Genomic DNA, 15,170 nt, shown 5'->3' on the forward strand with positions numbered 1-15,170 from the left:
TATGCAACGTGTTCCGGTCGTTTTACACGCTTTACTCAAGTCGAGTTCAAAAATTTCACGAAAATCGAAAAAAACTCACAAAATTTCACCCCATTTCTACATTGTCGCATATTCGCGTTTTTCTTGTCTCGTCCAATGTCACTTTGTTAAGTATGATAAATGATGCAATTTATCATGTTGAATATATGTTCATAGCTGCAATCTCAAAAAGCGAAACGAAATGAAAATTTGACGATTCACGAGGAATGAATTTATAGCAATGTACTTACACGTCTTTGACAACTTATTTATGTTACTATATTAAACAATCGAATTTCGAAAATTTTTTTTATAACAACGGACGAATAGTACAAAATGTATCAAGATTTATTACTATATGAAACAAAAGTTGTTTTTTATATTTTATATATTTATATTATTACCGGTTAAATGGATCATAAAAAGAACCATAGAAATCCTTTTTCGTTTATATGCATACATAAAAATTATATTTAAAAGATTTTAAAATAAACTCTCTTCTATAAGCTCTCTCTAGAAAAAACTGTATACTAATATCGAACATTTGCGTTTTTTATGAGAGTTTCATAGGAGCTTCTCGTGAAATTTATATTCGTATATCTGATGCGCAGATATGTCATCGCTTTCAGTACGCCTTTTTGCTCGCGATTTCTCGGGCCAGGATACAAGAACATCCCCGAAGGACCCGAAAATACGTACCGGTAGAGTGCTCATACGGAGTACATGGTGGTTGATGACAGCAGCCGCGAGAGTTAGGATGGCAGCGTGTCAACGAGAAAGGTTCCGGTGTTTGGGGGGCCGGTTCTTGGTCGAAACCGACGCTTCCATGGGCCCGCCCTGACAGTAAAGTTAGGTGCCGGTGAGACACGGTGGGACAGTAAATGAAATTAGTTTGCGTTGCGCGTTTCTGTACATACGGACGACTGTACATACACGAGGTCGTGGATCCCGTTGCGAGAATAACGTCCCTCTGCGATCTGCCCGGCAACAATACTGTCGACGCTAAATATTTTGCCGTCTGCAACACATTAAAATATTAATTAACGCCGTTCTATAAGAGATAGTAAAAATTAAAATGTCGGAATGGATTAAAATCTTTCGGTTATTATATTGTATCTCTCAGATTGATTTCTGTCGTTTCTATTAGCTTTGCATTTTCTCCATTTTCCCTTTTACGTGTTTTTTTAATCATTCAGTATTTTGAGCCAAGTTTGAATACATCAGATAATCATGCTTAAATATTATTTTTCCCTCTTTCTCTCTCTCTCTCTCTCTCTCTCTCTCTCTCTCTCTCTCTCTCTCTCTCTCTCTCTCTCTTTCGTTCGCTTTCACGCGAAATTCTCTGTGAACCACAAACCGTAAACACGCTGCACATAAAGCTGCAGTACCGTTGCATTCGTTTCCCCAATACAGTAGCATCTGCAGTGGTGGGCGAGCAAGAATTATTGCTATCTGGCTTAATTTAATCTTTCATTTAATTAATCACCTGACGTCTATCCGACTTTCTCTATCCCCTATAATTTAACGATGCGTCGCTGATGGTCTCACGCTTTCAGATATTGTCGTCTCCGATCAACATTGCGGTATTTTGATAGAATTTTTTTATTAAAAATTTTTATTTAGCATGAATTAATTTATCTTTAACAATAAAAAATAAATTATTTTATTCTCTCGGCATTATATTATACATATAGAATCACTTTTCTTTCTAAACTACATCTATATTTGTTTCAGAATTAATACTATACAAATACAATATTATAATTTGTCCAATTAATACCGAATATTTGATGGAAATGGAGCATTGAAAATTTCTCACCAATATCTTCTTAAATGACATGTATACATGCATACATTTTTGGACGTTGCTAAAGTAGCGATATAACAACGATTTGAATTAATCGTTAATCGAATTATTGTGGACGGGCTGAAGGTAACGTGACAATGAATTTATAGCGCTTAACATCACGTTCAATTCATTAAATTACAGTAGGACCCTTGACGGCGTAACGATCATCGAATGAAGGGGAACTACACGGTGGAAAATAACGTTTTACGCAGTGTCAAATTACATTAAATTTTCGGGATCGTAATTAAACCTCCGGTTACGACGACGATAGTAATGCACAAAGCGTAGCCATAGTTGACCGGCGTTAAATCGAATTTTCCACGCCGTCGAATCAACGTTATGTTTACGATCTATCTTAATTTATTCCCATTGTAGGTTTAACCTGGCTCAATCTGTACCGTGATAAAGGACATTACTCGTTTGAACATATTAGCGCTTTTGTGTATTTATTTTCTCAATGTGTGGTGATCCATCACAAACGACCGCCGATTTTTTTACACACGACAGGAAATTAAAATCAATGAAGAGATGTCATTACAATAGACAATGAAAATGTTTGCTATAATCTTCAAATATATATACACCAACTGTTTTGCGTTTAAGTTCTGGCTCATATCCAAACGGAGAATCAAAGAAAATATTATGTGTAAAAAAATTGAAATTTTTCCAATGTCATTTCTAAATCGCGAAAACAGAACTTGTTGACTTTTACTAAAAATTGATGCTTGATTTTCTTTAAATAAACACGTAACAACATTATTAAAATTGAAAGAATCTTTTTACGGATAAAGATCAGTATCTTTTTACGGATAAAGATCAGTTTTGATAAAGCATCTTAAAATTTAACTAAATACAAATTTGAAAATAAACTTTATCAGATCGTCAAAATAATTATACTTATTTTTAACGTAGAACGTTTAAATTAGTTGCTAAAATATCAGTCTTCTGCTGCATTGTTATGCTTGAATGTTTTATATGATAATTTTAATAGTTCAACAAAAAAAATTATTTTTAGATTTATGTCTAATAATTTTAAATGTTTAGATATTTCAATAAAATCATACTTTCTGTGTTGCCGCTGCCTAAAAGCTACAATAGATACCTCGTTTGTTAATTAATTAAATTTTTATGAAAAAAGTAGCTATTTTACCTTATGAAAATTTTATATTTCTTTATTCCTACATTTCTTTGTGCTATTCTGTCTAATTAAAATTTAATATTTACGAAAATATATAAAATAAGACGTAATGTTTGATAAACATTAATTTTCGTTTTGCACAGTTTCGTACTGTTGTCACATAATATACAAGAACACTAACAGATATATTATTGAACTTATTTTACATAACGGATACGTCCCATGTCGCAGTGACAAAAAGAGCATTCACCGTGACAACATCGTGTTGAATGATAAATTGCTAGTAGGTACTATACTATACTGAGATGCGTTTCGGTTGATTGCGCCGCGAATAAAGAAATAGCTAATCGCTTATATAGAGTTAACAGCCGCATCAAACCCATTGATCAAAGTAGTGTTTCGTATACGATTAATCATCGTTTGCCGACTGCTTTACACATGTTACGTATTGTCAATTTTCGAGTACTGCTAAAAAAAATAACTGAGTACCTGTAAGAGTATTTGCGCGCCCGCACATGTAAAAAAAATTTGAATTTTATGCTTGCTTATTAAGCCCGCCGGGAAGGATAAAATAAAGTACAAGTTTTAAAGCGATTATAAAAGATACAGTTTCTACAATATATAAACAATATTTAATTTAATACATGACACAATCCCTTAATTATTATTCCAAATTATTGCATTCCGCAACTTGGCCAATTGCCATTTATCATCGCATTAAAATTACGCGAGTCATGCATATAGAAATTTTAATTAGTGACGTTAATTCTCGTTACTTAAGCCCGTACGCAGCTTAACTTTATTCACAAACGCAAAAATTAACGCTGGGCGGCGTTCAACCTCTTCTAAAAACTATTGTGGAATTAGCACAAAATTAAAAATTACTTACAGTACAGTAATTGAAATAAAGGTGTAGCTTCTAGCACAACTTTAAACCTATATTTAAAAACATAAATACCCAAGTTTAACTTTACATTGGACCATGCTATTTTTTTAAATTGATCCCACGACTCCTGGTAACTGTTTCTATTTTCATTTCTCGTTTCTGTATCGGATTAATTGTAAGAATTCTCTCACAAAAGCTCTCTTACGTTGGTGGGTGCAGGCAGTGGACGCTCGACGTCACGGATAAACGAGCGATCACCTACCAGTGTTCAACCGGCTGGGGATAACGAAAGCGACAAATTGCAATGGAGGAAGTTTTTCGATTAAAGTCTCGCTTGCTCGGCGCGATTCAAAACCTTTCTCGGTCAAGTTTCCACTCTCAGCGACACGCAACCCGGCATAAATAAGGACGTTCCTTCGCGAAAGGATAACGAAGCTGGGGAAACAGCTGTAAAAGGGAAAGCTTTGTCTCCCTGCGGAATTTCACGTTAACAGTGGTAGAATGTAAAGGGAACGACAACTATTGAACAACAATTGCGACATGTGAGGTTACGTCATTGCCAAATTACAACGAGAGAGATGGGAGAGAGAAATGCTTCGCTGCGGAAAATCGTGGACAGTCGCATTCCAATTAAGTAAAACAGTTGCAGTAGCGTGAATCGAATCCTTAATAGAATCCATTTGACAAGATTGCCAGATTAAATCATTCTTTGTGGTGCTTTTATTCCTCTCTTGCTCTTTTTTTGCTCCCTCTACTCTCGCTAATATCCTTTTACTCTCAAAAGTCTTTATTGCATTATACCATGAAAGATATCAATTGGTCTTGCGAGAAAAGTCACATTAAATTCGGCACGATATGATCAGTCGTTAAAACAAAACTAAAAAGAGAGAGCAGTTATCAAATAATACTTAGAGAACTTATATTATTCCCAGAGGATACATGGCGAACGTAGCGGCAATACGTTCAGGGCGGTATCGCGATAAAAGCGCACACTTCTGTTCCGTGCGGTCACGTCTGTCGCGTACAGAACGCAAAAAGGAAATGCTAAAAATTTTCGCTGTGAAATATTTACCGGACAAACGTTTGCCGCTCTAGCTGTCAAGTAGCCTTTAAAAGCGCGAACTGAAAGTCATGTTATAGCTCCAACGCGATCGTCGTCAAAGTCGTAGAATTGTCAACGTTATAACTTTTATAATCATATTGTTTTTTTAACTTTCGTTTTTCTCTCTCTTTCATATTTTTTTTACTTTACCGAATACCGTTATTATTACATGTAGCTTTGATATTTTGAAAAGATATAAAATCGTAATCATGTTAAAAACTATTAACTGTGTGTCGTCATCTCTCAATATTTACCGCTTCGCTGAAACGCTCCGAATCGTCACTTGCACCTCGCATTCGTACAAAATGCTCGCTCGAACAGTCCCCTTTTTCCGCTAGTTTCTCACAAAAATAGGAACGTCAAGTACGAGAGCAATTTTCCGCAAGACGTCTCTGCAGCATGCAGTTTTACGCGGAAACTTTTCTCCCTCGAGAGAAACCGGCTATATTTCTGCCTGCAATTAGTGCACTTTAACGAAGTCATTGTCTCGTCGCATTCTTCGCCATTTTTTTCAACTTACGATTTTACAAAATACGATTTTACAAAATGGGCAGATCTCGTTATAAGCAACTGCTATATCCAATGATTTATGTAGATCCGATGTTATACGAATGATGAACGTTGTTTTGTGACGTCGATACAAGAAGAATTAGAAACATGCGGGAATAATAACATATCGACATAAAGTATGAAATATTATATGTTAAGTACTGTGTTTGTAAATTCTTTCGAATTTCGTGATTCACGTTTTGTTTCTAGGAATGCAAACAGAAAAATTGTTTATACTCTACAAAATTTTCTCAAGCTTTTGTGATACTATGTTATAATAACGCATCTCTCGTGTTTATAAAAGCAAATTTGTGAATTGTTTACACGAGACTGAAATACGCAATTTAACGCAGCCAAGAGAAAAAACAAGCGTTGATAGAAATGAAGTGCGTTATCAAGATCGACGGCTTTGTATAAATATTTATTCGGTAAAACTTATTATTCCATATTGTTTGCACAGAGTACGCATATGCACACCACTCTCGCGAGAACCGATAATTTTGGCTCAATTTGCAATTAACTTATCTTCTACCGCGTAAGAAAGTTAGCATAAAAGCGTGCGAACGAGGAGCGGGCGTGCCGAATGAGAGTGGAGATAAAAAGAAGTCGAGGAAAGAAGAAAAACGACTTGAGTGGTGATGGAGAATCAGCGATTAGTTAGGACAAAGAAGCAAGGCGCAAGGGCAGTAGAACCGGCAAAATTGAGGAGTTCTCGTTAGCCTAAGGAGATGCTCTCTTCTTTCGCACTACAGCGAACGATTCACGACTTTGCGTTGGCCATTTTTCTCGAGAAACTAATGTTTCCAAAAACCTGTTGTCGTGATTGATACATTTTTAATCTTAGATGTACTCAGTCATTCAATTAATAGCTTTTTGTAGGAGATGTTTTTTTATGATTATTACAGATACTCTGATGAGGACTCGTTAATTAAAATTTTTGAACATATGCAGATTCAATAATGCAATACTGCATTGTAAAAAAGATTACATGTAAAATTATCATATTTTTACTAGATTAACTCCATTTTTATAGTTAATTGCTGCTACAATATTAGTACATAAGTATACGGACACCAAAAGTGATTATAAATTACAGTTAAATTGCAATAATTGCAAAATTATTTCTTTCTCTCAATGTGTAGTACAAAATATATACAGTGCATGAAATATTCTTGGCGAGATTTTGGGGCGTTGAAATTTCAATACTGCATCTATCTATTATAGCGTGAAAACGGACCTGATGGAAGAGGGGGCCAATTCGACTCTCAGCATAGCTAAAGTCGGACCTTTGGATAGCGGAAATTATACTTGCCAGCTTACCACCATGCCGGACCAACCCGCCACAATTCACGTGCATGTTTTGAACGGTGAGGATAATTTATTTATCGATATTTTTCGATTGCTCTTTTGTGCAATCACTTTTATCATCGTAGCGTATAAAATTTACGATATTTAGTGTCATCTGATTCAGTTGCGTTACATAGGATATATCAAAACTGCTACAAAATAAAATTTCTATTATATTAGATATACTTATAATAATTCATTATATTTAATTTAATCGGAGAACAAAAAATACTAAAGAGTTTTGAATAAATACCGAAATTTTTTAATTGTATATCAAAGATTGAAGTCGCATAGTGTATTCAATCAAATTAAACATTCACTATTGATGTACATATTGACAGTAATGTCAGATACATAATATCGCTATATGTTGTAAAAGCAAAGTGTCCAATTTACTGCTAAATTTTTGTACCAAAAAGATTTAAAAATCAAATTATATAAGGCTGAGACAATTTGAATCATAATGATTATTAATATATTTGAAAGGCATTTTTTCAGTTTTATTGAAACATTATCTATACATATTGATAAAAGAAAATATTCAAAAAAAGACTTAAAATTTTTCTTGAGAAATATAGAACGAAGCTTTTTCATGTAAAAACTTAAAGTTAAAAGGATATTCTAAAAACTGCGACCGTAAATAAATTACTTTCTTCCTACAGCTTTAACACATTATTCATGAAACCACACCTCACATTTTTGGCGGGATTTTCCGCAGTTAACAAGCATACGCGAAATTTGAACCAAAATGTCCTGTTATCCAAATTGCACCGCTAATATATCCTATATAATCAATTATGAATAAAATAATGTTTTAACTTAAAAAACTATTTATTATATGATATTTTTTGTAAACGCAACAAACAAATTATAACTATATTAACAGTCTACTTTAATATATTTATTTTTATTTTCTTCGTTTTTCTATTAATCATTTAGCTATTTTTATAGTTTTCTTTTTGTTTGTATCATGAAACTTATTAAAGGAACATATGCTTCAAAACTTGTAGAAATCAATTTATTTAGGAAATACGTAACATTTTTACATTTTGCAAATATTACACGTTTGTAGAATTTAAACTACTATGAATTAAGAGCACTTCGTGTATATGTAACTAACATACTTGTTTATACTGAAATACGTGAAATGTTTATTTTCGTTTCTTTGATGACGCTGTTCGAACGATCGAATGTTCGTTTAAACGGTGTTTAAATAGTACAGGAATTCTATTGTACTACCTTTGTATGTGCACACACGTTTCGTTTAATTTGGAATTGAAATTTGTCTCGAAAAATCTATCGTCGAAATTTAATCTGGTTTTGGAACAGCCTGTGAAAACTTGTCTTAAATGATTTTGCTGGTTAACGTGGTAGGAAACAGTCTGATAACAGTTAGAAGGGAATCGTGCTGCAAGTCTTAATAATTGACGAATTCACAACATTCACTGATGCACGGTATTCGCGCTTGCTCCTATTACAAAAGCTGAAACGTTTGCTTATAACTCAGTATAACTCTCTGTGTAATAGCTGCAGACTCGGCTATTTATTACCGAAGTACATGCTTTTGAAGTATTTAATATTTATCTTGAACTGCGCTCGCAGATGCGCCTAAAAGTCCTCTTGGTGTTTGACTCCTATGAGAAAGTTCGCATGTCGGAACTTGTTATAAAGGATCTTCTTAAAACGCTTTCGCGCAGGAACTCGTGACGAAACTAAGTACGCAAGTTGAGTTTTCTAACTATACAGACAAACTTTGCACAAATGCTTTGATGTTGCGACTTACGCATTATGGTTTCCGAGTTAATCTCTGTCTATCAAACTCGTATGACATTCTCCAAGACAAAAGAAAACTCTTGTAAAAAATTCTATAGCTTTTTTTATTTCATTATGTTTGTTACTTATGTTTATTAATTTTTCTTATTACTGTTACAAAAATTAATACTGGCTAATTTAATACTAAAAGGCAATATTGAATTATACTGCAGAACAACAATACTTTTAATACTCAAAATAAATGATTAATTTTAATATTAAATTGATCAATATTAGATTTCTGTAAAACCATTATAGTTTGTCAAGGAAAAGAAATACAATTTTTAATTTGGAGTATTCATTACTAGCACGTTCTTGTTATACAAAAGCTCCGTAATAAACAGAATAATTTTCTCGTTTCTTTAATAAGATTGTTTCAATTGTTTATATTTTCTTTTCAACAGAAAGTTAAAAATAAGGATATATATATATATATCATAGTAGAAACATTTCTATTTTACAAAGAGATAACAGAGAATTTTGCATGACACGATGTCGATGACGAAGAGACTCACTTCACACGGCATGCAAAAATAGTTTGTTCATAAATTCAAACATCTTTCAGTATATACGATTGTGTCTGCGGTTTTACTTGGAATCAAATGCCGGGGATTTCACGATCCCACAGGAACCTCGTGCTACAACATGACTCACGCAAACGTCATTTCGATTATCCTGCGTAGAACTGCACACAGGCTCGACACATCTCAATTGAAACTAAATTGTATCAGATGTTTTGGGTGCTTTCCAGTAAGATAACACAGTGTAACGTAGTGAATCGTTACATCCTTGTTGTTTGCTAATGTTAAACAAAGGTGACATGATCACTATATGTCACACTGTGTCGCTTGCTGGAAAGCACCATTTGATACTTGCATTATGTAGCTCGTTACAAGCTAATGTTCACTAAACGCGTTTAAATTTGATCGAAGCTCACACTATTTGACAAGGAAGCGTTTACATTGAAGATCTTACTGCAACAATAATAGAAGCTAATTCACAATGTAGCTAAATATGTGATACTGAAATTGGTGCATGATAAAACCCTTTATTCATTTTCTCTATTTTTATAAAATGTAATTTATCGATTGTTGTTATAATGTCTTTAAATAAAGGATTAGCTACAACAGTAGGTTAATATATATTTTGTAAAAGAAAATAAATCGAAGAAATTAATTTTCTGTTAAAATTATAAAATGATGGAAAATATACATTTCATATTTATGCATTGTTATAAAAATTCTCATATTTTGACACACTTGTTCAAAAGGTTTATTACAGATCGTAAATAAGGAATATTATGCAGAGAATAAAATTGTTCTGCATCAGATGTTTACATTACAGTGATAAAAAATACGAATCACTGCATGATCACAACAGCAATAACAGTGAGTTTAACTTCCGGGACAAACAGGAAAACTATAATTTATATTAGACCTACGAATAAGTTAATTAAGAAAAATCTATTTTTGGTCAAAGCAGATCTTAGTACTTGAATATTTCAAAGTGAATTTATGTACAATACATATCCAATTCTATAAACCACTCACTGAAATATTTTTCGGTCTTGAAACGCAGTCATAAACAGAACTAGAATAGTAATATCACATTTTAAACTGAATGTAATAATTTTAATCATTAAACATCTTACTATTAAAAGAATATTCATAATTCGATGCTAATCTAAGCATCTTAAAAATTATAAATAATTTAATTTATTGCGAGAAATACTATACTTCAACCGGAATTTGGACCCGGATCTCATGGATTTCCTAGCTATTGCGACAAATTACTGCTAAAGTCTTGGTGATCGAATGATGAGTGAAACCTATGAATAGAATACGGGAGATTCGGCTTCGAATCATGGCTGAGATAATATTATTTCACAATAAATTAAATAATTTACCTCTCTTTAAGACGCTTTATAGATTAGCATTAAATTATAAATTCTTCTAAGATGCTTATTAGCATGAAAATTATTAAATTGCTTGTCAATTTAATATGTATAATAATATCCCTACTCTAATTCTGTTTATAATTACGTTCAAGACCAAAAAAAATTTTTAACGCATGGTTTGCAGGATTGGATATATGTACATAAATTTACTGTAAAATATTTAAGCATTAAGATCCGCTTTGACCGAAAATTTATTTTTCTCAATTGACAAGTAGAGAACTCTGTCACTCATCATTTCTACCACATCTTCCACGTTGTGGATTAGCCCACTATTGTAGTAAGCTTTTTTGTTGTCCTCCTTTTATGAGAAACCTCGGATTTTACTTAGCTCAAACTAAGAGATCTTTAATAAAAAAAAAAGTGTACTTTTAATATTAAAATGTTTGCATTAGATTTTAAATTTGTATTATAACTTTTATTTTAATTACGCACTATTATTTTATAAAATATCCGAGAGTTATAAGCGTAGCGCATTATTATTATTATATAATTCATTCAATAAATTTTAATTATGTGGAGGCCCAGCTAGGCAGACGTAAAGATTCGCGATGCTTTCATGTCGAAGAAGGATCTGCGAGCACTTCCTTGTGAGTGTTTTTAACACTGTTTCAGGAGAAAGTTTAGCCGAGTTACATCATAGCGGTGCACGGCTCGTTCGAGCGGATGCCGCTAGCTCATCGCTATTCTTCTTGGCTGCCGTTCTAGCCCGATCAGGTCAGGTGCTCAGATGAAGGCTCGACCAGCTTCCTTGGGTACCACGAAAACTACCCAGGTTGATGAGAGAGCCACTTCGTGGCGATGACGAAGGGACAGTGCTTCTCAACGGTGAACGAAACGTTATCACCTGTGCACCGCACGAACTTTTCTATTATCGTGACGAGAATGGACATGAGGGCCAAAATGGGAGTGTGTTACATTAACATATTACGTTGACATAAAAGACGTAGGCGAAAAGACAGAGGCGGTTGGCTGCGTTGTCTTGAAACGTTATTCTAAACGCAATGTAGATCGCTCGGCATTTGCGAGATTTATGTCGAAGCGTTTCTATATCGCAAAATAATACCTTCGTCAATTCTAGCACAATTTTATTCAAGCGTTTATACACGAGATTAAAATTTTCCACGCAGGTTAGACGCCTCAGTGAATGGCCGGTTTTAATCTCTTTAGCTAATTAATTCGTCCGAGAACTAACAATATTATGTACTCATTTATAAGAGTATTATGGATTTAGTTATTATTTGTTAAAATGATAAGTCGTTCTTGATATCGGGCACTAATGTGCCTCATTTTTAGCTCGACTCGATCGAATTTTACTTTGCGAAATTCCATTAAATATTTCCATGCGACACCCAACAAGACGCGCTCGTACCGACTAAATTACCGCAAGTATAGCATGTCGCTTACCAGATGCGAAGCAAATTATTCGGTCATTGTGAAACGATACGGCGACGCTATTAATATCGATCGTATGCTGTATACGGTACGCATTTGATTACTCGATATTAGCACTTCGGTAAGTTATCATAGCTCAGTCGCTCTCGCAGCTAGAAATGACCAAAACTACAGTAAAATCATAAATCTGCGTATAACCAAATAACCAATAACCGGTAAACAATAAAGGCTCGGAGCACAAACTGCTAACCGAGCCATTGGAGTGGCTGCTATCGCGTATCACTATGGCTGTGATAATCGAGACAAATTGCGCTGTTCAATTCGGCCTCCATCCATCACTATTCACACCATTATATTACAAAATTCTCGGCATCCATCGAAGCGTTTTTTTTAACGTGAAACGAGTGTGAGGATTCACACGCGATTCGTAAATTTTTAATTAACGGGATCACGAGCTTCCATCGTTTTATCGAATATAATTTTATTATTGATAATTAAAAGGCATCTCGTCGACAACATTGGTTATCGGTCTATCGGAGACTGCTATTGCCTATTGATATAGGGTTTGTTGAATATTTCGAGATTATTTTGATTATTATAATGAATTATCATTGTTAATTATAATATAATAATATTGTACAATATGGATGCATATATATATTATACGCGCTGTAAATTAAATTAATCTATAATAACTTTTAATGAAAAGTACTAAAGGGAGAATGATACTAAAGCAGACATTGAATCGATTGCGCGTCTGTTTATCAATATCGATGCCGGTTCTTTGTAACAGGGTGTTAACGTATTGTATGTTTGTATAAAATCGCCAAGATACATATTCAGATGCTATGTTTTTTATCGCGTATATGAAGACAAATACGTTTCATAATTTAATTCATATCTCGTAATTATATTATCTCAACAGCAAAATTTAAAACACGGCTTGCGTAAACATCATCTGAATATGTGTTGTACAGTGATGAAGGTACGCTTGTCTTTCATGCAGCCAACCAAATCTTCATGCTATGAAAGTGTGCGTGTATGTATGAGAAAGAAAGAAAATGAGAGAGAAATTACGCGCTATAATATATAAATTTAAGCCAAACGTTTTATCGTGAGGAAAACGAAAAATTACGTAATATATAATATGCGTTTTACAAGAACTGGCCTTGTCTCTTTGTATGCCTCACAGTACTAATTTGAGAAGTTTAGCCTGGATGATAATCGGATGTGATCTCTCTTTCAGGTAAGTAATACACTCTGAATAAAATTTACTTTAAAAGGCGCATAGAAGGTGACATAAAAATTGGTATGACAAAGTTTCGTGTATTTATTAAATTATTACAAATAAGTAGCAAGCTAACATTGTCAGCATTAAAAATGCCATTTTTTTAATATCAAAATGACGACTATTAATATCAGCCTGCTATGTGATAACATAACATATGTATATTTACAAAAAAACCCTGAACTACTATAAGTTATATTAATCTCTTGTATACGTCGTTTTGAGATCAACTTTTTTTATTGTATAAATTATTTGCTCAATTTTTATGAAACTTAGCCTATAGGGCAATTGTTTATAATAATAATTAATGCTTTATTAGAATCTGAGATCAAAAATAAAAAACTTTAGAATCGTGAATTTAATATGACAGACACAAAACTTAAAAGAAATAATTTGATTAATATAAAAGTCAATTTTAAGGAATTTTTAATTACGAAATTTATATGTATTGTAATATCAAATTTCCAATTTCGCTTTATTTAAAGCTTATTAATGCTCTGTAAACGATTGGTACTTCAGTTGGTACTGAATAGTTTCCAAACTGACTTTCACACTCTGATTATGAATTCTGTGACACTATAAATCCTCTTTCATGGAGATTACTATCCTATTGAAATTCGATATTTTCAGACTACATTCAAACTCAGAGATATCAAGAATCTCCTACATCTGAGTTTCACGATAATTAAATTATTTTTTTTAAATCTGAATTTTAGAATTCTAAGACTAGAATTGAATTAAATTCAGCGATCCCGATGACTTTTAAAAAGTAAACTTTTTTGTAAGTTATCTTGTTAGAAAACTCTGTTCCTTAAAGAGTTAAAATACAAAAAAAATCCTACACCAAAAAACCGATGAATTGAAAATTGATCTATTGACTGTCTAATGCTCAATTTCTTCTAGATAATCTTTATCCAGAAGGTATCTCCCAGAATACAATGGAGATATCTCCTGGATAAAGTTATCCGTAACTTATCTGGAAGTGAAGAAATTGGGCATAAGAGAATTTATCTGTAGAAAGATGTGCGGCCAGATGTGCGTTGATGCATTCTCGAAAAATTGAGCGAGTTCAAGTTAGCAAAGCGGCTAGGTCTACTTGCCGACCATTAACTATGATTGATTGGATCCACAAGTAAGAATCAATCATGCTCACTTGTTCGACAAATATGCCTAGCCGCCGCGCTTTGTCCGCTTGAACTCGCCCATTGAATCGAAGCTAAAGGTAAATATTTTAAACGTCAATTATTATTTTGTGTATTTAGTAAAATATAACAATCTATAATTTTTTTTTTTATTAATGTACAATACATTACTAATTTGATTTGATAAACACAAAACTATGTAACCAAATTTTATCCTGTTATAGGTATATATAAAAGTTACAATAGCACTTCAAAATAACTCGAAACTACACAAAAATTCTTCAAATCCCATTTTATGAGAATTCAGATTACATTTCCTTTCACATAACATTTGTTTGATCATATTAAGGGATTGTCACGCGTTGACTTATTTATTTGAATCGGAAAAAGTATCGAATTTGACAATGTATACACATTGCACTACACAAAGCGGAAAGTAGGATCGTTGACGCAAAATCGTGCGCGAAGTTTTGTAAATCGAGCATGGCGAATTAGAATTCCGCACGTACAGCTGACGTTGACGACATCGTCTCTTCCGTAGTTTGTCGCGTGTCTCGTTCAAACGAGGTATTTCCTCTCTCACTCGGAGCTTACTCGATTTCCCGCTACAAACGCGACCCAGAATACATATGCGAGATTTTCATTGATTGGGAAACGAAGAGATGTCTGAAACACTAGTTCTATTTGCAA

General features: G+C 33.4%; 1 protein-coding gene across 1 annotated transcript in view; it reads left to right on the plus strand.

Moving 5' to 3' along the window:
* Positions 1-11,626, plus strand: part of LOC108778260 (titin homolog) — a 38,462-nt gene extending 26,836 nt beyond the window's left edge. The window contains 2 exon segments of the mRNA XM_083287330.1: positions 6,767-6,909; positions 11,271-11,626. Coding sequence (XP_083143456.1) covers positions 6,767-6,909; positions 11,271-11,389 — 262 coding nt within the window. The 3' untranslated portion in view covers positions 11,390-11,626.
* The last annotated feature ends 3,544 nt before the right edge of the window (positions 11,627-15,170 follow it).

This window comes from Cyphomyrmex costatus, unplaced genomic scaffold, assembly GCF_001594065.2.
Source record: "Cyphomyrmex costatus isolate MS0001 unplaced genomic scaffold, Ccosl1.0 scaffold5, whole genome shotgun sequence".
NCBI classification, from domain to species: domain Eukaryota; kingdom Metazoa; phylum Arthropoda; class Insecta; order Hymenoptera; family Formicidae; genus Cyphomyrmex; species Cyphomyrmex costatus.